Consider the following 25,735-nt stretch of genomic DNA (forward strand, 5'->3'; position numbering starts at 1 on the left):
GCAGGGCCGGCAGTGTTTTGTTCCGTTGTACGTAGGGTCACTATGGGTCGGAACCGACTGGATGGCACCTGACAACAACATAATGCTCCCAGTTCTGCAATTGCAAAACCTAGAGTTTAGCAAGTATCCTGCCTCTTCCTGCTTAAAGCAACTCTACATTGCTCTAAAATTAAATCCTAATGGAAGTCTCTGAAAACTACTGCAAGTCCCTGGTTATGGTAAAAAATTAAAAAATTATTTAAATCAACTAAAGAGTTAACCTCCTTTTCCCCCAAGCCAAAAAGATAACTGTTCACAAAGTCCCTGAAGGATCTAGATAAAATGAATTTTTCTTTCTTGAATAATAGAGGTTACATATTTCTAAACGTAATGTCTAAACAACTTCTTTTGTGAATGGCCAATAGGTTTAACTGAGCAGTGCACAAATTTGGGATATTCTCCAAAGGTCTTTTTTTTTTTTTTTTTTTTTTAATGAAAATGTCACTGGGCCTTGAGAATCTAGCTGTGTATGCAGTGGATTCCCAAAATATTTCCTTTATATCATTAATAAAACCATATTGTTCTTTGGTTTCTCATAAAGCCTTTTTTTTTTTGGCCTTAAAAGTCCTATACTACAGGATGTGATTTGTGACTTTCTCTAGAGAATGTTTTAATATCCTATCTCTAAAATGGAAACCTAGTTGCGTAGTGGTTAAGTGCTATGGCTGCTAACCAACAGGTCAGCAGTTTGAATCCGCCAGGCGCTCCTCGGAAACTCTGTGGGGCAGTTCTACTCTGTCCTATAGGGCTGCTATGAGTTGAAACCGACTCGACAGCACTGGGTTTGGTTTTTGGTTTTGAATCTCTAAAACGTAATTTAGAAAAAAAAAAAACCATGGAAGGGAGTGAGGGAGAGAAGATAGAGATCCTGTAGACAGTGCTTCATACTGAAAAGTTTAGCCATCAGTATACCTGGAAAGTAATAACATGACATAATTCTCCTGGACACAGAGCTTTGTTTGGAATCCCACCCTGGTAACTTGTCTGCTAGGCCTCAGTGAGCTTCAGAAAATAACATAAACTGCCTCTCTTTGAAAGGAACCCTGGTGGTGCAATGATTAAGTGCTTGGCTGCCAATTAAAAGGTTGGCAGCTTAGGAGTACATAGCAAGGTGTATATAAATTTTTATATAAGAGACTGACTTGATTTGTAAACTTTCACTTAAAGCACAATAAAAATTTAAAAAAGGAAAAAAAAAGTTGGTCGTTTAAACCCACCCAACCACTCTGAGGAAGACAGACCTGGCAATCTGCTCTCTTCAAGATGACAGCCTAGAAAACCCTATGGGGCAGTTCTACTCTTTCACAGAGTTGGAATCAACCCTGTGGCCCCTAATAACAACAACGCTCTTTGCAAATATGCCAGTGTGCTTAATTGAGAGTGGGTTTTTTGGGGAACAAAGTGTTCAGGAATCCATGAGCCCCTTGAAATTTCATAGAAACATTTTTGGGAATATCCATAGGAACCTTTATTTTTCTGGAAAGAAGATCCCTAGACTTCATAAGATTCACAAAAGTATCCTAACATCCTAGTCTCAAAAAAAAAAAAAAAGCCAAGAACCACTACTTTAGGTCCTTACTAATCATTTGATATGATTTTATTTTTTCATAGACAAAGGCAGTGTGTGTGTGTGTAAGTTTAATTAATACAAAGTATAACTCCTATAACTAAGAAACTCAAAAATGCTTTTCTTTTAGTCTATAATGGCTTTTATTGTTTTATTTCATGTATTATCACTGAAGGAAGTGAGAGAGAATTTGAAGTCATATATATATATGTATATATTATTTATGAAAAAGTAGATGATACTTTATCCATTTCATATAAAATTTAGCACTGGACTTGTCTGAATGTATACACATGTGGGTACATACTCATTATATATATACTCATATTAAATATAAACATATATATTCAGCTCAAGGTTAAATATAGTTGTTTTGATCATTTTAACTGATACATATTTTATGTAAGTATTTAGCTCTCAGTTAATATAGTTGTTTTTGTAACCTTACTTGAGAATCAGTGTCATTCCAGGTATAGGAAATCTGATCATTCAGAAAGTGCTTCTATATTTCTAGAGGTCATTACAGTTTGATATGTTGAGAAATATATTTGCAGGAAATAAACAGCCAGTTTCTTACTCTCAAACAAAACAGCTTATGGAGATGAATCCTTTGTACCTATGTACCCTCTCAAGGGGAGGGGAGATTTCTCAGCCATCTTGCCTGTTGTCCTGTAGACCAGAGGTCACCAGACATTCTAGAAGGTCCTATTCTAGGACATCTCCCTCCATGAAAACACTGAGGGGATCACAGCTAGTGTGAGCTGGAGTTAAGATCCTACTCACAGAATTAGTCAGTGCTCAAGAGTCAGAATTTGGCAAAGGCTTCTCTTGTAAGATCCTAGAATGAGTCTAAACATGTAATTCAGTATAAAACAAGGTATTATATATTGTCCCTGGATATAAAGTCAACAATATGGAAACATATGATAAAGCCAAGGGAAAAAAAAAAAAGCAAATAGCATGGTACTTTGGAAAATGCTTCATGAAAATAACTTTAAACATTGGAAAAGAGACACTATTTTCCAAGGCCTATAAAAATACAAATTAACAGAGGGTTGGGTGTTTTAGATGACTGCATTGCAAAACAGCAAATCCTTCTCCAAAGGAAGTGTGCTATATTCACATTTCAAGTTAGCCCTTAATCTTCAAAGTGCTTTTCAACAGGAACCTGCTTAATCCTTGTAATCAACAGCAATGGAGGAAGGTAGCTCTTTGACAGACAACCAGGCAGAGCTTTAAAGAGGCCTATTGTCTGAGTCACTAAGGGCTTCTGGATCAAAAGAGAGTGGCAAGACTTTTTCCACTTCCCCCTTCGTGGATTTGAAGGAGTGATTCTCAAAACCTCCCCATCCGCAGAAAACTCTGATGGCACCACGGATCACTTCTCTCTCCCAATTCCTTCTAGGGAACAGGAAGAAATCTTGGCATCTTGCCTTAATCAATATTGTTTTCTTAATCTAGATTCAAAATGGCACCCATTTTCATGTATCTAGCTATTTGCATCAGTCGCTCAAGATGAAAACCAAAGCATGCAAAACAGTGAGTTAAAATACATAAGACCCTAGGAGACTGAAGTACTTATACTTTAAAAGTGAAACAGGTCACATAAATCAAATGAAATCTCTTACAAATGGTGCAAGAAGCCAAACCACAAGCTAATATTCTCTCACTGGGAAAGAATTTCTTGATACAAGATAAAACCATAGCAAAATAGGGAGGAGGAGAAGGAGATTCCTAAGGGCTTTTTAGTTCATATTTACAGTATTTTGATTATTTCTTTTTTTAGTTAACTGCTTTGTACGCCCTACAAAACAGTCTCATTTTTATGGTACTGACTTAATTCCCTAACTATTCTGAGGAGCTGGGGTGAGAACATAGTGTGTGATGCTAAATCAAGCAGAAGGAAGTTATTCAGTAAACAACGATGACATATTCACTTGAAAATGGATTTAACTTCTTCCTCATCATGTCTCTCGTGGACATTGGTTTCTAATACTTCCCTTCAATGTGTTAGGTTGAACCATATGCAGGTGCTGAAATCTCAGTTTTTACCTGGAAGCAGCAGTTTCTTACGGTTCAACATAAATTGCTTAAATACTTTAGAAAACGTTGGTAAAAACTCTTCAGTTCAACTGAATTCAACAGATCTTTACTGAACACCATCACGTGCCTGGCACCTTGCTCAGTAGGGAAGGACTCAATAATGGCACACAGCAGATGCATGTCTCAGGGGTAATTTATTATGACTATTGTGCTAAGAATCAATGATGGAGCTGATCATCTCTGGTCAGAAATAAATAAACCAACAAGCCAGCTAACAGTTGACTCATAAGGATATTTTCAGGCATTTTCTTATCACTCTGATAATTTCAGGTAGATGGGAATTTTTAACTTCTCATTTTTCATGTAGGGAAACTGAAGCATTGGATTGCGAGAATTTGCTTAAGATTGCATTTAGCTTCCTATCTTTTGGCTCCCGGCCCAGTGCTCTATCTATTGACCAGTTCCTTCCTCTCCTCACCTAGGTCCTCTCCTATAAAGTATGGTTATCAGTCCCTCCACTGGCCCCACCGCCCTGGGAATGTTGGGGGAGGGCAACATGAAACAGACTCTAGTGGGGAAATCCTGCTAAAGGATTTTCTGTAAATTTTCCCTCAGTATTTTATCCATTCATATGTTGTTGCCTCCCCTGTGCTCAGTAATTTTAGTTTGTGCTTTTTGTTTCTCTTTTTGTTTCTTTGGTTTGCTGGCTTTGTGTTCTTTTCTCTTTTTTTCCTTTTCTTTTCCTTTTTTAATACAGGAATCGGTCAAGGCGTTCCAGTGGTGGCGCTCATTGTGGAAGGAGGACCCAATGTGATCTCCATTGTTCTGGAGTACCTTCGAGACACCCCTCCCGTGCCTGTTGTTGTCTGTGATGGGAGCGGACGGGCATCCGACATCCTGGCATTTGGGCATAAGTATTCAGAAGAAGGCGGGTAGGTAATTTACGAGGACCCATGATAGACTTTTAGATTCAAAGTCTGTGTTCAAAGTTTGGACTACCGTAGCCGAGCTCTCACATTAAAACAGACTAACAACATGTTGTCAAAAAAACACTTGTCATGGAGGGTGGTGATGAAGAGCAGGGCCACATATTCTAAATACTCTACGAGGTGAGAGATTTCATAAAAGCTATACTGATACTGGAGCATACTGATAATAAAGAGGACAGGAGAAAAGAGGAGTTCATGGGACATGGTCTCCATTCTCTTCCTTTCTCCTTCTCTGTCATCTTCCTCCCAACCACAAGAAGCAGGAACTGGGCTTTAACACATGAAGCACAGCTAATGAGACTGGAATAGTGTATCTTAGTAAATTATAAAAGGCTGGAGTGGCTGTTCTGTCAGCTTCCTCTAGATTGACTTGGAAAGTAGACTTTTTGTAATGGTAACCACTCTCATTCTTTATAATCTCCTCTTGAACACTTTATGCACTTTCCTTGGTCTAAAAGCAGTTGCTGTCTGGTCAGCTCCTACTCATGGCAACCCCACGAGTGTCAGAGTAGAGTTATCAATGGCTGATTTTTCAGAAGTGGATCACCAAGGCCTTTCTTGGATGGGCTTGAACCTCCAAACTTTTGGTTAGTAACCAAGAGTGTTATCCATTTGCACTACCTGGGGACACACATGGGGTCACCATGAGTGGTAGTTGACTTAATGGCAGCTGGTTCCTTGGTCTAGCAGTCCCCTAATGCTGCTTTCAATAGTCCAAGGTCCCCAACTCCAGGAGGGCTGCATTTTGCAGCCAGCCCTCTTCTCTAATCTAAATTACCATTAGGTGAACAGAGAAATTCAGGCATGTTTCCAGATTGTTCAAAACCAAAAAAAAAAAAAACACAGTGCCATCGAGTCAATTCCGACTCATAGCGTCCAGATTGTTAGATCCAAGTAATTCATCCCAAGGTGTGGTGGGTTTGAGGAGGAAAACTGGGAGGGCCATCAAAGCTTTAAAATAAGGAACTTCTTAACCCAATTAATTTTCTGAACAAAGAAACTAGTGGAAGAGCAGAACCCTGCAGGAGAAGGGGACCTTGTATTTAAGACTTTTTGTAAATATACGAAAAGTTAACATGTTAATGTATACATATGTAAAATATATGAATATAACAAGTTAATATATTCATGTGTATTCATGCCTTTTATAAATATACAGTAAATGTCTACTGGGTGCCATGTGTCATGCTCAACATTGGACATGCAAAGAAGCCCAAGCCAAGCCCGTTGCTGTCGAGTAGATTCTGACTCATAGCAAAGAAGAATAACACACTACTTCCACCCTCACAAAGCTAGTAAGCTGACAAGCATGTAATTATGTAATAAAAATGACAGGTGAGCTCGCTTTTTCAGGACACTCTGTCTTCCACGTCTCCCTTACCCCACCTGCCTTAAAATAAAGGGACTCAACTGGAACTCCACATGACAACTCAACACCATCCTTTCGCTCTGCACCCCCTTCCCTGTCTTTGCAAGTGGCCCAGCACTCCAGGAAACTCATCAATACAGCACCCTTCCCTGGTTAGAATATGAACCCTAAATATGTGAAATGAGGAATAGTGAAAGGCATGAGGCTTAATGTTGCAAAATAATACCTGGCCAGTGGTTTCAGGCCCAGTTAAAGCTTTTGATACTCCCACAAAAAGCTAACTGCAAGCCCAAAGCTGGAATTTGCTTCCTTGTAAATTTAGCTCAGATTTTGTTAAATCACTGTTATCTTCTTTGTTACTTAGTATGGGTCTATTTTATAGCTGAGGAACTAAAAAAAAGAGAGCTTTGCCCAAATGTCTCCATATCTCCCATCAACCAGACTTCAAGATCCTCAAATGGGCTTTGTTTTTATGAAAATTTGAGCCATAGTTCTCATTGCTTTAAGTGCAGAAATTACTTCTTTTAAAAAAAATAAAGAATTTATACAGTTTTTAGCTTTCACTTAATTCTTCCTTCCTAGTGTTTACGATTATTTTATTGTATTCATGCAACATAGGCAGAAGTTTGCATTCAGAATGCTTGTTTCCTTTTCAGAAAACTGATTTAAAAACAACAAAAAAACTGTTTACCTCAACACTGTAGGTATCCTAGGTTTATACATAATGAAAGCCCAGATTTAGTACCTATTGTTTGTCATTATCTTGGTTTGTGTACCTTGAAAATGTTCAAATCTTTGATAAATTGCCCTTTCTAGTTCTCTTTTGACATGGAAGAAAGGCTATCCATTTTACAGCTGGATTGGACCCTCGATTATTTAATCAAGGGACAGATACACAGACAAGCTAAGTGACTTACCCCAGGTCACACAGCCCACAGTCCCAGACCAGGGTTCTTTCTGGTGTATTATAAAAATTCATGAAATGTGTTTTGTGATATATGCTTCAGTGTTTCTCATAGTACTCCAGTGACAACCAAAAAAAAAAAAAAACCAAATCCGCTGCCTTCAAGTCAATTCTGACTCATAGCAACCCTATAGGACAGAGTAGAACTGCCCCACAGAGTTTCCAAGGAGCACCTGGTAGATTCGAAATGCCAACCTTTTGGTTACCAGCCACAGCGCTTAACCACTACACCACCAGGGTTTCTTTACCCTCCTTTTAAACAGGCAACAGCACTTAAGTTTCTGCTTTCTTTCTCTTTTTTTTTTTTATAATTTCTGATTTTTTTTTCTTATCCTGCGTATGCCGAAAAGATAAAATCAATGCATTCCTGACTGTAAACCATGTTCAAGCTGACCAGCCTTATGTCATGTGACTCTTTTTCCTTCTTCTACCCAGACTGCTATACTCCAACCCTAAAATTAAATGTCCAAAAAAATACCATGCCCTTTTAACTCTAATTGGTAGTTTTCGTTCTAGTTATTTCATGGTGAAAATGTGCAAAACATGATTTATACGGGATCTGTATAAACATTTAACCATGGCTGATTAGCAAAGAATATGAAGTCATACAACTAATGTAGAGATAAGGAATTAAGATACAATTTTATATCTTGGGCCCTTTTTGAAATTAAAACTTTAAAAACCTTAATAAACATTCAGAAATGGTTACTTAAAAAAAGAAGTCTAAAGCAGCTTTATATTTACCAATCTATATATACAAAATACAGCGTCATGCTAAAAGTGTGCATTTGCTCCAGGAAAGCAACTATAAATTTGCCATGATAAAATCAAGTCAGAATGTTTCTCTGTGCCATTTGGATAACTGCCAGAATTAACCATGTTTATTTCTCTTGATAAGAAATTGTGTGGTGACACTAGTGCAGCCAATTTCAAGAATCATTTCCAAATAGCATGATTTTGCAACAGTGTGTTTTCTTTATGCTAAAAAAAGAATTGGCCCACGGAGACTTCATTCACCAGGAAGGATCTCTACTTGGATTTCCAACAAAGTCCAACATATTTTACTACAAATAAATATATGCGTAATTATACGTTCAAATTAAAAAAAAATAAATAAACCCATGGCCATTGATTCTGACTCATAACAACCCTATATAAATATATGTGTGTGATTGTGCATATTAAATTGGATGTAGGATTCAGACACTCCCTGTTGATGGAACCTTTATGTCAGAGCTGAATCAGGATTTTGAAATCATTGATTTTTACTTTGTAGTAAGTTAGTAATTTAAATATGTGTTTATTTGATATGTTGTTAAATAATACAGGCCAGAGAACTAAAAATGTGTATATTCAGCTTTTCATTTTACAATCTTGAAGGACAGAATGAAATTTGCTCATCTTTTTTTTTTTTTAGCCATTGTGAACTTTATATATTTTGTCTTTGAACTTCCTGTTATTAACCACCTTTCAAGAATATAAATTTGAAAGAATAACTTTAGAAGCAAATCGTAATTGACAAAACTGATTTTTTTTTTTTTTGTAGCTGAGATTACTTGAGGTAGAAAAAAACAGACTGTATCACAATGCAAATGTGTTTGGAAAAACTAAGAGCTGATTGTAATTAAATTCTTATCTTTTATTCCCCATCTCTGCTTTGTGGCATATACTGCCTGAAGGAAGTGGTCCAAACCCATTTTTCCCCTTACAGTTGTACTGGTTTTCTATTTCCTTTCTGTCGTAGTTTAGAATGCGTCACAAATCACTTTTCCTAACTATATTGCAAATATTGTCAAACTTTATTTCCAAACTGTGAATGACTAAACACTAAAACCAAACTAAACCAAACCTGTTGCCGTCGATTCCGACTCATAGCGACCCTATAGGACAGAGCAGAGCTGCCCCATAGGGTTTCCAAGAAACAGCTGGTGGATTCCAACTGCTGAGTTTTTGGTTAACAGCCATAGCTGCTAACCTGCTCCACCAGGGACTAAACACTACAAACAATAAATAGATTAATGCCACCCAAGTATAGTAGTATATATAACACTATGTAAAATATATAAGAATATGTATGTAGTAACTATTCTTCAGGCTTTAGTGACCAAAAGGTCAGCAGTTTGAATCCACCAGCTGCTCTTTGGAAACCCTATTGGGTAGTTCTACTCTGTCCTATAGGGTGGCTATGAGTCAGAATCAACTCAACAGTAATGGGTTTGATTGGTTTTTGGTTTAATGTACTGTATATGTCTTCTTTTTTTTTTTGTCCTTTTTTATGTGGGTAACTTCTTTGGGTCAAACTAAGTTACCTAAGGTATTAAATTCTAGAGATACCATTATTTGCTGTGATGTTCTTTGAAGGAGCAAGGTGAACAGCACTGCCCATAGTCAGGAGCACCTGTCAGGATGTAGGGCCCTGAAGTTGACATTAGAGATTACTTTGCCTGGTAATTGTCAACCTAAGTCTCAGATTGCAGAGAAAATGTGAGCTTGCCCCTCATTTATTAGTCAGTGAGCAAGTACTTCACAAATGAAAAATGTCAGCATGAAAAAGGCATGTTCTCAGATGCTGCCCCTCATTCATCTAAATTTTGTTACTGATACATTTATTTTGAAGTCTTTGTCCCAAAAATAATCTGGATTTACAATTTTCAGACATCCTAGAGAACAAGAAGCAGAATGTACTAGTAGCAGAAAGTCTTAAAGCTTTGCATAGTCTGTTCATAATTTTGGGGAAATGATCAGTGGGGCAAACTTCAAGAGACTGTTCACATTCTTATGTGCCAATGACATTTGTATCAGATGCTGTGAAAAACCTTTCAAGTTAGCAGCTGAGAGGGTCGTTCTACTCTGTCCTATAGGGTCTGTATGAGTTGAAATTGACTTGATGCCACACAACAACATTGTGAAAAATTTGAGTCAGTGACTTACCTTGGGGACAGGGGAATAGATAATATATTTCAAATAAAAATCTGGTTTGCCTCATTTGAAAGAAAGCGTGTGGCTGCTAACCAAAAGGCCAGCAATTTGCATCTACCAGCCACTCCTTGGAAACCCTATGGGGCAGTTTTACTCTGTCCTGTAGGGTCACTATGAGTCGATTCAATGGCAACGGGTTTGGTTTTTTGGGGGGAAGCAAAGGCATAAATGGTATACCAACTGAAGATGGGAAAGGAAACATACACTGTATGGTTTCAGATTATGTAACTATACACACTAGCAGAGACATTGCAGAAGTTTCTGTTCTCTCCAAATACGCATGGAATGACCAAACGCAGGAGAAAGTCACCAGGAAATGAGATATTTTAGAAACCGAGGTATAAACTATCATTAAATTCCTCATCTGCACTCCCCAAACCAAAAAAACCAACCCCCTTTGCCATCGATGTCTTTCTATGCAGTGACATCTAATGTTTTCTGCTGCTCAAAACACTCTTCCATCTAACACTGAAGGGACGTTAAAGCTCTATCATTTGCCTGCAAAAAATCTGCCACGGAAAGTATTTCATCTCAGTGGTCTATATTCCAGCATGATTTAGACATAATTGGAGTTTCAAGTGAGAAAGAAGGAAACAAATATCAAATATGCTGACTTCAAGTGTCCCTTTCACAGTTTTTGTTAATTTCCTCGTATCTTGTCTGTTTTCTGGAATTTGAATTTCCTATAAGAAATCACATTAAAACTTGATCCGGCTTTGTAACTATCTCAAAAAGGAAGTAAGAAACCTTGGAAACGTCTTGAACAGATAAAGAATGCTAGTGGCTTTATTTAAGTGTTGTGTTTGTAAACTGTTTTCCTAGTTACCAATTATTGAGTGCCTACTTACTATATGCATGGAATTGTTGAGGGATGAACAAGACATGGTACCATCAAGGACTTATGATGGAGATTAAAACATAGCCATGAATACAGAAAACTGTAGGGTTGCATATGCTATAATAAAGGTGTAAAGGGTTACGAAACCACAGAGAACAAAGCACTTGAGTCTGGAGTTACTGGCAAGAATCTTTTCAGGAGAACTCGTAAAAATTCATTGCTTGAGTCTCGTCAAGTTGATTCCGACTCATAGAGGCCCTATAGGACAGAGTAGAACTGCTCCATAGGGTTTCCTAGGCTGTAATCTCTATGGAATAAGGAAGACCGAAGGATTGATACCTTTGAATTATGGTGTTGGCAAAGAATACCGAATATACCATGGAATGCCAAGAGAACGAACAAATCTGTCTTAGAAGAAATATAGCCAGAACGCTCCTTAGAAGCGAGGATGATGAGGCTTCATCTCACAGACTTTGGACGTATTATATCACGAGGGACCAGTCCCTGGAAAAGTACATCATGCTTGGAAAAGTAGAGGGTCAATGAAAAAGAGGAAGACCCTCGATGAGATGAGTTGACACAGTGGCTACAACAGTAGGCTCAAGCATAACAACAATCATGAGGATGGTGCAAGACCAGGCAGTGTTTCCTTCTGTTGTACATAAGGTCGCTGCAAGTCAGAACTGACTCAAGGGCACCTAACAACAACAACAACAACAATCTCTATGGAAGCAGACTGCCACATCTTTCTCTGGCTGAAAGACTTGTGGGTTCAAACCTCCAACCTTCCATTTAACAGCTGAGCCCTTAACCACTGCTCCAGTAGGGCTCCCTTTCAGGAGAACAGTGTATGTTAATTATCCACAAAATGGTAATATAATGAGTGTCTTTCTCCTCCTTCTCTTTTCCGTCAAATGTAGATCTAAATACAGGTCAACTGAAATGACAGAGAAAAAGCCAACATTTGACCCTCTCTTGTATAACTCTTATATAACTTCACACAGAAAAAATGATCAATCCAAATAGGATTGAAGGAAGAGTAAAAGGGATAAAGTCTATGTACGGTGTTGTGGTATTTTGTGTGTGCCTATATATGTATATGTGTGTGTATTCAATTCAATTTAATTAAATTAATTATATGTAACTAATTATATATACTTACAGATGTACTTAAACCTGTTGCCATCCAGTCAATTCTGACACATAATGACCCTATAGAACAGAGTAGAACTGCCCCCATAGATTTTCCAAGGAGCACCTGGTGGTTTCGAACTGCAGATCTTTTGGTAAGCAGCTGCAGCACTTAACCACTACGCCACCAGGGTTTCCTATGAGTCAGAGTTGATTCAGTGGCAATGGGTTTTGGTTTATAGATGTACTTGGAAACCCTAATGGCTTGACGGTTAAGAGCTATGAGTGGTTAAGAGCTATGGCTGCTAACAAAAAGGTCAGCAGTTCGAATCCACCAGGTGCTCCTTGGAAACCCTATGCAGGAGTTCTACTCAGTCCTTTAGGGTCTCTATGAGTCGGACTCAACAGCAACGGGTTTGGTTGTTGGTTTTTTGTTTTTTGTTTTTTTTTAATAGGTGTACTTGATTATATGCATTCATGTGTGTTTAAAATCTAAGTGAAGACAAGAATAGAACTGATAATGTGGCTTTTAAAATCAGTCACCAGGTATTTTTTGAATGCCTGTTTCAGTCACTACTGGTTCTATGAAAAAAAGTTTTAACTTTTTCCTCAAGAGACATAATCTCATTTGAACTAAAATAATAACAAATAATATTCAGTTGGATATTAGTGACTGCGTTCTGAGAAGGCAAAAGTGGGAGTAAATGGGGGAAGTTTCCTGGAGGGAGTATTACTGTAATTTTTCGCCTCTGAGGAATATATAAAGAAATAGCTATACAGACACGTATATCATTGTATCCAAACTCCACAAGGCTAGAGTGGCTCCATTCATTTATTAAAGTACAAAATGAAATATTTTCGCCTCATAGCTTACTATTTGGTCCTGCCATAGTGTGTCACCATGAGGAGAATGAAGCATTGGCTAAAAATTTACCTAGAGTTCATGGAAGAAAGTTACATTGAGGGGAAAAAGTTTTATTTACCTAAATTGGCCAATCTGTTCCCTGTGTTGATTAAATTGACTTCAGATTGTTCAACTCCAAGCTCATTGGGAAAAGCATGGCCTAGAACATGAGCAGCAAACATCAGAAAAACACATAGCTGGGTAATCCATTATGATAAAGAAACCCCTTTCAGAGAACCACTGTAAGCAATGTTTACACAGTCCATCACTGCCCAAATTTCAAGGGTATCTATTAATAAAATTCCTCAGAGATTTTCCTAGTAAACTCTTGGCTACTTGTTTTACAAAAAATCAAAATAAGCCTGTGGTTAACAAATTTCAGGGGGCCTGAGAATCACCTGGAGAGCTTTATAAGGTGCAGGTTCCCCCAAATATCCCGATTCATGTACCTGGGATGGGGCCCAGGAAACTACTTGAAACCAGAACCTGAGCTGATTCCAGTGAGAGTGGTACATGAACCATACTTTCAGAAACACCATTTTAAAATGTATAGAAATTAGATTTCTCTTTGTTCTTCTCCAGCGTTTTCAAGAAAATTAGCTTCAGTTTCTACTTCTCACGTCCATTCTCCTCACACAATTCAGTGAGGTGTTACCATAATCACTTTGTGCCCTCTGTCCAGTGTTGTCCTTGGAACTCAGATGACTTGAAAAGTACTTTTAGTGTGAATCACCTCATTTCTTTCTTAGCTACAGCTGCTCTTTGTTCCAAACATCTGTTGGACTTGAAAATTCTTCCCTTGAATAGAAAGTTATACCACAAAAGTACTCATTTTGACAGGCTTGGTAGACTTCTCTGTTAGTGCTTTTATTTACATCAATTTCTTAAGGGCATTTAGTTCACTTATTTCCTTATTTCTTTTGGAAATTATTTTCTGACTAGTTCAAAATGTATGACAATTTAAAAAGTGAAAGAGAGGAAAAAAAAAAGAGGTGATGATTCTCTCAGCTGTTTTGAGAGGTACAGTCATTACTAACACCACCATGAGAAGCTCCCACCTCAGTTTCCCTTGATGTTACAATTGCAATGGGTGACAATTAAAGAGTCCCTATCTATCTCCCCATGGCCTATAAAAATTATTTTCACTTTTTAAAGCCCCTGAGTCCTTTCTCAAATGAAATTGCAGGGAGAAGTGCAATCCATGAAACAGATAAGTTACTCTGTTAAAGCTGGGGTGGAAGGTCTGCAACAGTGGTTCTTAAACTGTATCTTCTATCAACCAACTAACCAGTTGCCACTGAGTCAATTCCAACTCATGGTGACCCCATGCGTGTTTAGAGTAGAACTGTGCTCCAGAAGGTTTTCAATGGCTGATTTTCTAGAAGCAGAATACCAAGCTTTTCTTCCAAAGTACCTTCGAGTGGACCAGAACTTCCAACCTTTAAGTTAGTAGCCTAGCAAGTATTTTGCATCAGAATTATCCAAAGGGCTTGGTGAAACACAGATTGCTGTGCATCACCCCCAAAATTTCTAATTCAGTAAAGAGTTTTGCTGGGATCAGGGAATTCGCATTTCAAAGGAATACCCAGGAAACACTGTGTTTCTCATTCAGGGACCACATTTTGTGAACCACTGGTCTAGAGCCTCCCTCTCCCTGCCTGGCTCTTACCCGCTAATGCAGCTCTGAGGCAGCTCTGGAGTTCCTCCTCAGATCCCCAAGGGATTCTTTGTAGAACCCAGCTAAAGACCACTAATCTACAAGTCAAGACCACATCCTTTGGTTGGACTCAAAACACTTTAATTCTGGCCCCAGCCTCTCTCTAGACCCATTTCTTACGGAATGAACCTTCTATTCCCCCAACAACTCACTGGATTGACCTCCCACTGCTCTCCAAGCATCATGCTATCACTGGCCTCCCTGCCTTAACATATACTCTTTACTCAGGAAGATCCTCCTTGCCCAGCCCTCCTTTCCCCCTACTTGACAAACTCTAACCCATTCTTCAAGACCTGAATGAAATGACCCATAATCAATCCCTCCTTCTATTCCCTTCTCCTCATGGCCTTTTCAGCTCCAAGTGAGCTGTCTTTCATGTGGAATTCCTGAATATATATGTATTAAAAGAATAAACAGAGAATTTTAATTTACCCATTAGCATGCCTGACTCCTCTGTCACTTGCTAATAAGTATTTAAATCCTCTAAGTTTAAATTCCTCAACTGAAAAATAAAAAATTGGAATAAAAATATTACCTAATTCATAGGGTGGTGAGAGCAGAATAAATGGATTATTCAGTATTAAATGGTTAACCCAGTTCTATTACTAATAATAATAGTAATAAATTATATACACAAACCATCCACATATTAGTTACTTGAGAACTGTTTAGTCATTGTTACCACAATCACCTTGTATCCTACACCAAATTGGAAACCATTAAAAAATCTTCATCACAGAATAATGGATTTCAGTTGATTGTCACATACTCATGCATTTATTTACCTACTAAATTTCTGAAAAATTTTTCTCTGAAATTCTGTTGACATAACCTCTCATGAAAAGAGGTAGCAAGGGCTTTAAAAACCACAAATACATTTAAAACTCATCTGAGTGAGGCTCATATAATAAAATGTCCTAGTATTTAATCCCTCTACCTAAAAAGAAATGAATTTTGAGTCAACTTGGCTGACGTTAGAACCTGCCTTTGCCAGAAATATAGTAGATTAACATCTTTGAGATGTATGTTCTTAAAGGATTCCCCCCAGATTCTCCATGCAATTCTCAGATGTTGATTACTGACTATAGGGTTTATGAAACCTACAAACAGCAATGGCACCTGCTATAAAAGCGTCTTCAGCCAGAGAAACACTAAGATGCATTAAAATAGGATTTCAGGGTTAACTCAAGTCTATACTTCTGCTTTCTAGAAAAGTCTCCGTTCAGTTTCAACAAAGCCTTTTATTTTCCTAGAATTGATAGACATGTTTTTGCATATATTCAAAGCAAAGCAAATGCCCATCAGCAAGCAGAGCCTCCGAAACGGCTTGAGTAAACAATAAAGAATACACTCCTCTGCGTGGATGGAAGCCGTAGTTCAGTGCCACAGAGACAGACCTAGAATTTGGAGTCCTCTAAACCGATGGTCCTCTTGGTTTCCACCATTTGCTAGTATATTTGAGATTTTATTATCTCTAGAGCAGGGATGGAAATCCTGGTGGGGTAGCGGTTAAGTGCTACGGCTGCTAACCAAAAGGTCAGCAGTTTGAATCTACCAGGCACTTCTTGGAAATCCCATGGGGCAGTTCTACTCTGTCCTATAGGGTTGCTATGATTCGGAATCGACTCGATGGCAATGGGTTTGGTTTTTTGGTTTAGTGCAGGGATGGCAAACAGTTTACATCTTGAGTGTCAACTCCAATCAACTGGTAGTGGCTTCCTAGAATGATATGTTGAGAATGATTATGAGGCCACATCTGGGCTCAGAGGAAAGAGTACTGGGATAGCTTAATACCGTCCACTGTAGGCAGAGAAAGTCAACATGCCGTGAGTGTTCCCTTGTGCCCTAGAATGAAGCCAGATTCTTACAGACACTCCCATGTGTTACTACCAGGCAATCACAGTACTGGACTGAATTATAAAACCAATGGGAAAAAAAAATAAGAAACCCATCTGCCTAAAAGATACTCAGGGCAAGCAAAGGAAATAGTCGATTTTGATCAACATGGTAAATGGCATCAGTTTTTGAATTTCTCCAATGGCCTTTCCACACAGGCATTATGCATAGGATATCAAGGGTAAGAAGCTTTTTAATGTGGAATACTGTTTGGAGCTGGACTAAGGGACAAGTCAGCTGAGCAGTTCCCTATGGAAAATGTATAAGAAAGAATAATTTGCTGAAAACACTTAAAAAAGAATCCATCACAGAAAAATAACAAAAATAGGAAAATTATATTTACCCTAACATCTCACAGAATAGATTATAGGGTTGACAAATTACTTACATATTCATCCCAAAAGCATGCTTAGGGAACTGAAATAAATACCTTTTAAAGCTTCTACAAACAAAAGCTTGATCTAAATACTTTATTTTATAAACACTATCATTATTATTGAGAAGCCCTGGTGGCACAGTGGTTACAGTGCTCAGCTGCTAACTGGAAGGTCAGAAGTTCAGACCCACCAGTCGCTCTGCAGGAGTAAGATGTGGCAGTCTGCTTCCTTAAAGATTTACAGCCTTGGAAACCCTATGGGGCAGTTCTACTTTGCCCTATAGGGTTGCTATGAGTCAAAATTGCCTCGACATCAGTGGGTCAAGGTTTTTTGGTTATCATTACTATTATCCCCATTTTCTAAATGAGGAAATTCGGAATAGAAAGATCAGGAAACTTGCCCAACATCTCATAGTTAGACAGTCTTCTGCCCAGGCAGATTGGGGCTGGGAGCTGTGTTCTTAGCAGCTACACCATTATGGCCTCCTGGGAAGATGGGACCCAGTAACTGCAGAGGTTTCAGTTTGTTTGCCCCAGAGCTGAATTGTTCACAACAGTAAAGCAGAGGCTGAGGGCTGCACCCAGCTTTCATCACGTGCTGGTAACTTCTCATCTGAATAAATGTTGGACCAACGTTGAGAGCATGTCACTTGAACGGGTGCCCAGGGAGCTCACATATCAGACCAGCTCTGATTCTGTCTTCTACACAGGGCCTAAATAAATAAAAATTTGACTATTCTTCTGGCCTGGTTATGTGCAATGTTCACTGATGGGATTTCACTTGGAATAAACTCAGAGGACTTACTTTCCTTGATAGTTTATGGCACAGTCGCTAACTGGCCATGTTCAGTTCCTGTCTTCTTCAGCAACACTTCATTTGATACACTTGGGAACATTCATAACTCAAGGCAAGGGGAAGAAGAGAAAATTGCAGGAACATATCACCACAGGCACCAGCCAACACTTTCCAAGATTTTTCACCTCAATGTCCTGCTAGTCCCTGCCTAAGGTTGAGAGTTTGGCAGTCTGCCTCAAGAACAGCGCTTGTTCAATGGAACTTCCCGCAATGATGGAAATGTTCTGTATCTGTACTGCCCAATAGGATAGCCACTAACCACATGTGGCCATTTAGAGCACTCATACTAGGTTAGTATGACCAGGAAACTGAATCGTTTTATTTTATATCATTTTAATGAAAATTAAATATCCACATGTGGCCAGTGGCTGTATTGGCTGCATGGGTAGCACAGCTCTAGAGTTTCTACAGTTGGGTTCCACCAAACTGGGGACCCTTAAATGTCTGACAAATTTCCAGTGTTATTTGACATTGCTCCCTTCATGTTTTAATTACATTTGTGTGTGTGCATTTTAGGTGAATAATTACATTCTTTTATCCAACCAACAGATAGCCCTGGTAGCGCAGTAGTTAAGAGCTCGGCTGCTAACGTAAAAGGTCAGCAGTTCAAATCCACCAGCCGCTCCTTGGAAACCCTATGGGGCAGGTCTGCTCTGTCCCGTAGGGTTGCTATGAGTCGGAATCGACTTGACTTCAACGGCAATGAGTTAACTACCCCATGTTGCTAGGCAGATACTAAAGAAAACCCCAAAAGAACAAGCTTTCTAGGCTAGATGCTAAAGCAAGACTGCAGGTACGATTTCTCACAGCCTTAAGATAGAGGCTGTCTGTACCTGGAGTTGATCCTCAGTAAAAAGTGGGGCAAAGTAATCTACTTAGTTTGTCTCCTCTGTTGGATCCTTCCCTATGTTTCATTCTAACTAGTGCTTTCTGAAAATGACTGTCATGTCACTTATAATCAAGTGTGAGTTTAACATGAGCCATCACTTACTCCAAGAGTTGCTCTTAGGGCTTCTAATTGTTGGACAAAATAATTACTTAGAAGGAATTTTGGGCATCTGACAAGCTGGGGGAGTAATTCTTGGAAAGCAGCAAACCCTTAAAATCACATTTCTGAGCCTTCTCACACATAAGATATATGATGTCCCGTCTTAGGGATAAAACTGAAGACATCGCAGCCTGCATCCGGTCACTTAAATAACAAATCACCAACTTTACATTAATACGTTGAGTTGAGTCTGTATGTTTAGGTTAATGTAATTCATTGTTAGAGATTCTTCCTTCCTGACTCTCTTGTCCTCTATGTCCAGCTTGGACACTTATCAGCTACATAATCGTAAGCAAGTCCGTTCACCTCTGAAGGCCTCAGATTCTTCATCTGTAAAAATGATTGCTCTAAAGTTGTATCATTCCTTTATCCAGAACTTCAAATTGCTCAGGAGATTTTTCAGATTAGCACCTTTCCTAGAACGTACACACTTCAGAAACATGAAAGTCTAGCTTCAGGAGAAGGTCACAATCAAGTAATAGTTCTGATCCTCACACCTGTTTGACTTCAAGATGACATAAAATTATCTAAGAGTGATGGTTTTAGAGAATCTTAATATCCATTTATTCCATTTTGTATAACCTTAATGAATATGATCCAAGAGCTAATCCGCTCTTCCCTCTTGATGCTCTGGCTAAGTGATTTTGAATCATGGACTTCTCTATCCCATTCACAAACCTGCTTCATCCAACTTTTATAGAAATAATTGAGTCTTTCTCTGTTGCGTGCCGTCCTCTAGTCAGCACACCAGGTACTCTGTTTCAGCTTTGAGCTAAGCAGCACAGAGTACTCAAAAACAATTAAAAAAAAAAAAAAAGCCATTTGTTAAATATCTACGATGTGCTTGGAGCAACTGTAGGTTACTTTCATACATAATCTTTTTTTTTTTTCCAAATACATCATCTTTAAAATACATATACTACCCCCACTTAACAGATAAGATCTAGGCTTAAAGAAATTAGCTTGCATCATTTCCCTCAACTAGAAAATAAAGGAGCTGAATTCCAACCAAAAGCACCATATCAGAGTGCCTAAATTATGTAACTCCATCATCTGTAGCAGATTGTAAAACTGACCTTACCCCTCCCACTTATGGCCATGAGTTAATTGAAAAAAATATAGATGTACATGTTATGTTAATTTTTTATATGATATAAATTACTTCCAGTTGTCAAAACCATCAAGGTATGTGAGGGAAATTATCTTGAATATCACTGAAATTCTTAAAATGTCCAAACACTTATTGAGCACTTTATGGGCAAGACATTGCCCTAAGCATTATGGGATAGACACAGGTGAATAAGAATCTGCCCCTGACTAGAGCTACAAAATGACTCAAAGGGGAAAAAAAATAGGCTCCAGAAATAAAACCAAATAGAGAATCTTCAGTTGGGTTGCCAATTCATTTCTGAACACCCTGTAGGTTTAAAGAAAGATTGGCAGAAGCCGAGAATAGTCCTTAGAGATAAATTCTAATTAAAAGAAAAAAGATCAAGAAAATAAAATTACTGGGGATGGGGGATGTAATAACTCTATGCCACTTCTCCCATTTCCCAAAATAGGCTGGAAGTCTATTTCAACATGAAGCACAAAGGGGCATGGGAAAATAGCAAAGCAAGCAGCTACTCATTCAATCAATTAATCCACATTCTTTTAGAGGCAATATTGAACTGTACACTTACTAAAGCTTAAAGAGCAGGCAGGATAAAGATGAAATCACTATTTCAAGGAGACCATAGTCTACCAGAGGAGGATAAACATGTGAATAAATCAATTCCATGCAACAGAATAACTGTAGCAATATGTACCAAGTACCATGGGAATACCAGGAAGTGGTCATCAGAGACTTTCTTTCACAAAGGAAGTGGGTATCAAGCTGAGTTTGGAAGGATGAGTTTTAAGTGATGAGCAGAAAGTATTCCAAGCAGACGGTACCACAAGTACAAGGGCATAGACATACAAGGGTTGGGAGATGCCAGTATTTCATGGGGTATGTGTGAGTGATAGGAGATGAGCCTAGCTGGGAAGGAAGACTATGACAACCTTAAATGCTGTGCACTAGTTGCAATTTTATCTTGCTAGTGATGGGAAGCTATTGCAGGGTTTTAAGAATGTGATAGAATCATGTTTGCTTTGTATAAGAACCATTCAGTCAGCGCTGTGCTGTGAGGAATGGATTGGAGGAGGGTAGATGAAAGATCAATTAAGACCTGTTGGCTCCATCTGGATAAGTTATGATGAAGGCCCAAACCAAGATGGGTTGAGAATGAGGTAGACTGGAACAGTGTTTTAGAAAGTCAGGTTTCCCTGTTACTGGGTTCCTGGCGGGACTGCCCAAGCCAACAGAGGCTGTTGTTGCTTTACCCCTTTAAACAAATCTCAAAGTGAGATTAGGGCATCAAACAAATACTCCATTGATCTTGCGCCTTAAAGGTTGAATCAAGCATGTTGTATATATTAGTGAATGATGTCCCTTACATACATCATTTAATAAGGACAAAATGTGATGGTGTTATCCCTGAAAAAAGTTCATGCCTGGGGCCAAAAGCCTAACATAAATACCAGGTACATAACCAGTTAACCAGTTGCTCTCAAGCCAACTTGACATGACTCATGGTGACCCCATGTGTATCAGAGTAGAACTGGGCTCCACAAAGTTTTCAATTGCTGATTTTTTGGAAGTAGATCACCAGGCCTTTCTTCGGAGGCACCTCTAGATGGATCCCAATTGCCAACCTTTCAGTTAGCAACTGCGTATGTTAATCATTTGCACCACCCAGGGACTCCACTTGGTACATAAACCAAAACCCCTTGCTGTTGAGTTGATCCAACTCATAGTGACCCTATAGGACAGAATAGAACTGCCCCATAAGGTTCCCAAGGAGGAAGTGGTAGATTCAAACTGCTGACGTTTTGGTTAGCAGCTGAGCTTTTAACCACTGTGCCACCAGGGCTCATACCTGGTACATAAACCAAAAAAAGAAAATGTAAGTTGGCTCTAAATCTGAATTATTGTGAGTAATTGTGAATCACAATAATTTTGTTATTGATACTTCAGATTCTTTCATTTCTTTTGAAAGTATAGACCTCCAGATCAGAAGGAGAAAATATTTACAGTTTCTATACATTAATGACCAAAGGCCAGATGAGTTGTGGGATGACATCAAGGACATCATACATGAAGAAAACAAAAGGTCATTAAGAAGACAAGAAAGAAAGAAAAGACCAAAATGGATGTCAGAAGAGACTCTAAAAATTGCTCTGGAATATAGAGCAGCTAAAGTAAGTGGAAGAAATGATGAGGTAAAAGAGCTGAACAGAAGATTTCAAAAGGAGCCTCAAGAGACAAAGGAAAGTATTATAATGAAATGTGCAAAGGCCTGAAGTTAGAAAACCAAAAGGCAAGAACACTCTTAGCATTTCTCAAGCTGAAAGAACTGAACAAAAAATTCAAGCTTCAAGTTGCAATATTGAAGGATTCTATGGGGATCCTGCAACACAGGGAGCATTAAAAGAAGATGGAAGGAATACACAAGAGTCAAAAAATTCGTTGACATTCAGCCATTTCAGGAGCTAGAGTATGATCAAGAACCGATGGTACTGAAGGAAGACGTCCAAGCTGCTCTGAAGGCATTGCCAAAAAAACAAGGCTCCAGGAATTGACAAAATGCCACTTGAGATGTTTCAACAAAGGAACACAGCACTGGAGATGCTCACTTGTCTGTGCCGAGAAATTTGGAAGACAACTACCTGGCCAACTCACTGGAAGAAATCCATATTTGTGCCCATTCCAAAGAAACGTGATTCAACAGAATGCGAAAATTACTGAACAATATCATTAATATCACATGCAAGTGAAATTTTGCTGAAGATAATTCAAAAGTGGTCACAACAGTACACCCACAGAGAACTGCCAGAAATTCAAACTGGAATCAGAAGAGGACGAGGAATGAGGAATATCATTGCTGATGTCAGATGGATCTTGGATGAAAGCAGAGAATACCAGAAAAATGTTTACATGTATTTTATTGACTATGCATAGGCATTTGACTGTGTAGATTATAACAAATTATGGATAAGACTGCAAAGAATGGAAATTCCAGAACACGTAATTGTGCTCACGAGGAATCTGTATACAGACCAATAGGCACTTATTCAAACAGAACAAGAGGATACTGCATGGTTTAAAACTAGGACAGGCATGTGTCAGTGTTGTATCCTTTCACCATACTTACTCAGTTTGTACACTGAACAAATAATCTGAGAAGCTGGACTATATAAGAAGGACATAGCATCAGGATTGGAGGAAGACTCATTAACAACCTTCGATATACACATGACACAACCTTGCTGAATGCAAAGAGGATTTGAAGCACTTACTGATGAAGATCAAAGACCATAGCCTTCAGTATGAATTACACCTCAATATAAAGAAAACAAAAATCCTCACAACTGAACCAATAAGCAACATCATGATAAACGGAGAAAATATTGAAATTGTCAAGGATTTCATTTTACTTGGATCTACAATCAATGCCCATGGAAGCAGCAGACAAGAAATCAAAAGACACATTGCATTGGGCAAATCTGCTGCAAAAGATCTCTTTAAAGTGTTAAAAAGCAAAGATGTCACCTTGAAGATTAAGGTGCACCTAAGTGATAGTATTTTCAATGGCCATATACGCATGTGAAAGCTGAACAATGAATAAAGAAGACCAAATAAGAATTGATACCTTTGAATTATGGTATTGGCAGAGAATACTGAATATACCATGGACTGCCAGAAGAATGAACAAATATGTCTTGGAAGGAGTACAGCCAGAATGCTCCTTAGAAGTGAGGATGGGGAGACTTCATCCCCTGTATTTTGAGCATGTTATCAGGAGGGACCAGTCCCTGGAGAAGGACATCATGCTTGGTAAAGTAGAAGGTCAGCAAGAGAGAGGAAGTCCCTCAACGAGATGGACATAGAGGCTGTAATAATGGGCTCAAGCATAGCAATGATTGTGAGGATGGCACAAGACCAGGCAGTGTTTCATTCTGTTGTATGTAGGGTCTCTGAGTCAGAACCAACTGGATGGCACTCAACAACAACAACAACATACAAAGAATCAGCAATCATATTTTGAAAAGATTTATGAGTGATCAGACTCACTTTTAAGGAAAAATGGTGGTTCTCATAATCAGCTGTTAAAAGAGAATTCAAAGTAAAGCAGCTGAGGCTTTTTATCACAGAAATATAGAAAAGAAGGAAGGAAGACCCTCAGTGAAATGGATTGACACAGTGGCTCCAACAATGGGCTCAAGCATAGCAGCAATTGTGAAGATGGCTCAGGACCGGGCAGCACTTCATTCTGTTGTGCATGGGGTCACTATGAGTCGGAACCGACTCAAGGGCACCTAACAACGACACAGAAAAAATCACTGCCTCAAAGTGTCACATCAGTAGTCGCTCCTTATCTCCAAGATTATCACATCAGTTCCTTCGCTGTCTCTATATTGATGCCTTTCATCAAGAGATGGCATCTATTCTTTCACTCCTCTTGAATCTGGACTGCTCTTAGTGCCTTGCCTGATCAGTGAAATGCAAGCAAATGACATTCTGGGACTTCAGAGGCTAAGTCATAAGAAGTCTTGCATTTTCTACCTGGGCCTCTTAGGCCACTCTCTCTGAACCCTCGCACTCTAGGAGGAGAGTCTAAAAGTGCATCTAGCCTGCAACCACCAAAGAGAGAGCCATGCTAGCCAGTCCTCAGCTCTTTCAGCCCAGCCCAGGCCAGGTACTAGACTGGGAAGTGAAGGAGCCACCTTGGACATTCCAGCCCCAGCAGACACTGAACGGAGAAGAACTGAGGCTCCGGACATATGACCCCAGTTGAGCCATTCCACCCACTCAAGCCACTGAACTTAATGCCCTGAATATCATGGAGCAGAGATAAGTCATCTCCGTTGTGCCCTGCCTGAATTCCTGACCCATAAAGCCATGGACATCATAAATAAATGCTATTTTTTACCACTAAGTTTTAGAGTAGTTTGTTACCTAGTATAGACTATTAAAACATATAACACATAGCCCTGTGAGTTTCCTGAGGCTAGAACTGAATATTATTCATCTCTCTATTCCTAGCATAGTGCCTAGCACATGGTAGGCAGCCATATTGTTTGTTGAATGAATAAGGAAATAAATGTGTACATGTTTAAAGGAGGTGTTTTCTAAGCTCTGGTATAATTAAGCCTCCCAGTCAATGCTCTTGACTACTAAGTGAGAGGTTGGAAGCTCAAGTCCACGCAGAGGAACCTCGGAAGAAAGGCTTGGTGATCTACTTGCAAAAAATCAGCAATTGAAAACCCTATGGAGCACAGTTTTACTCTGGCATACACGGGGTCTCCATGACTCAGAGTCGACTCCAGGGCATCTGGTGGTAGTTAGGTCTGTTAGGTACAGCATCTCTGTTTTCCAAATGTGAAGTGAACTGGTGATTTCTTACCTCTCTGAAATGGGAAACTTCTTTCTGCAGCCTGTATTGGGAATGGCGTTCTACCATTGGTTGCCCCAGGTGTGCAGGGCTCTGTTGATCCCAGAATATCCCAGGCTCCGCACTGTACAGAGAAGCCCCAGCCACTTGACTTTTTCCTAAGGGACACTGTAGGACTGTCTTTAATAATAACAAAGGCTTAGATAGGACTTGCTACATGCCAAGCACTTTTCTAAGCACCATATAAAGATTAACGCATTTAATATTCACGAGTTTAAGTGGTGTTATTATTATTCCCATATTACAGATGAGAAAACTAAGACATGGAAAGGCTAAATGATTTGCACAAGATCACAGCCAGGAAGCGACAACTGTGAAGCTTAAATCCAGACAGCCTAGACCTGGCAGCCAAGCTTTTTATTCACTATGCTGTCTTGCCTCTCTGGAAAGAATCATGCTGTTATTTTTGGTCCCAGAATTCATGGCCTTTGGGAGGAAGTGGTAAATTTCCTAAAAAAAGAAAAGAAAAATACCCTTTCTCTA

General features: G+C 39.0%; 1 protein-coding gene across 2 annotated transcripts in view; it reads left to right on the top strand.

Annotated features, from left to right (window-relative positions):
- Positions 1 to 25,735, top strand: part of TRPM3 (transient receptor potential cation channel subfamily M member 3) — a 996,165-nt gene that overhangs the window by 733,425 nt on the left and 237,005 nt on the right. For both annotated transcript variants that reach the window (XM_023544757.2, XM_064291228.1), the window contains exon 7: positions 4,407 to 4,581. In XM_023544757.2, the coding sequence (XP_023400525.2) occupies positions 4,407 to 4,581 (175 nt within the window). The remainder of the gene's footprint in view (positions 1 to 4,406; positions 4,582 to 25,735) is intronic.

This window comes from Loxodonta africana, chromosome 9 (genome assembly GCF_030014295.1).
Source record: "Loxodonta africana isolate mLoxAfr1 chromosome 9, mLoxAfr1.hap2, whole genome shotgun sequence".
Classification (NCBI taxonomy): Eukaryota; Metazoa; Chordata; class Mammalia; order Proboscidea; family Elephantidae; genus Loxodonta; species Loxodonta africana.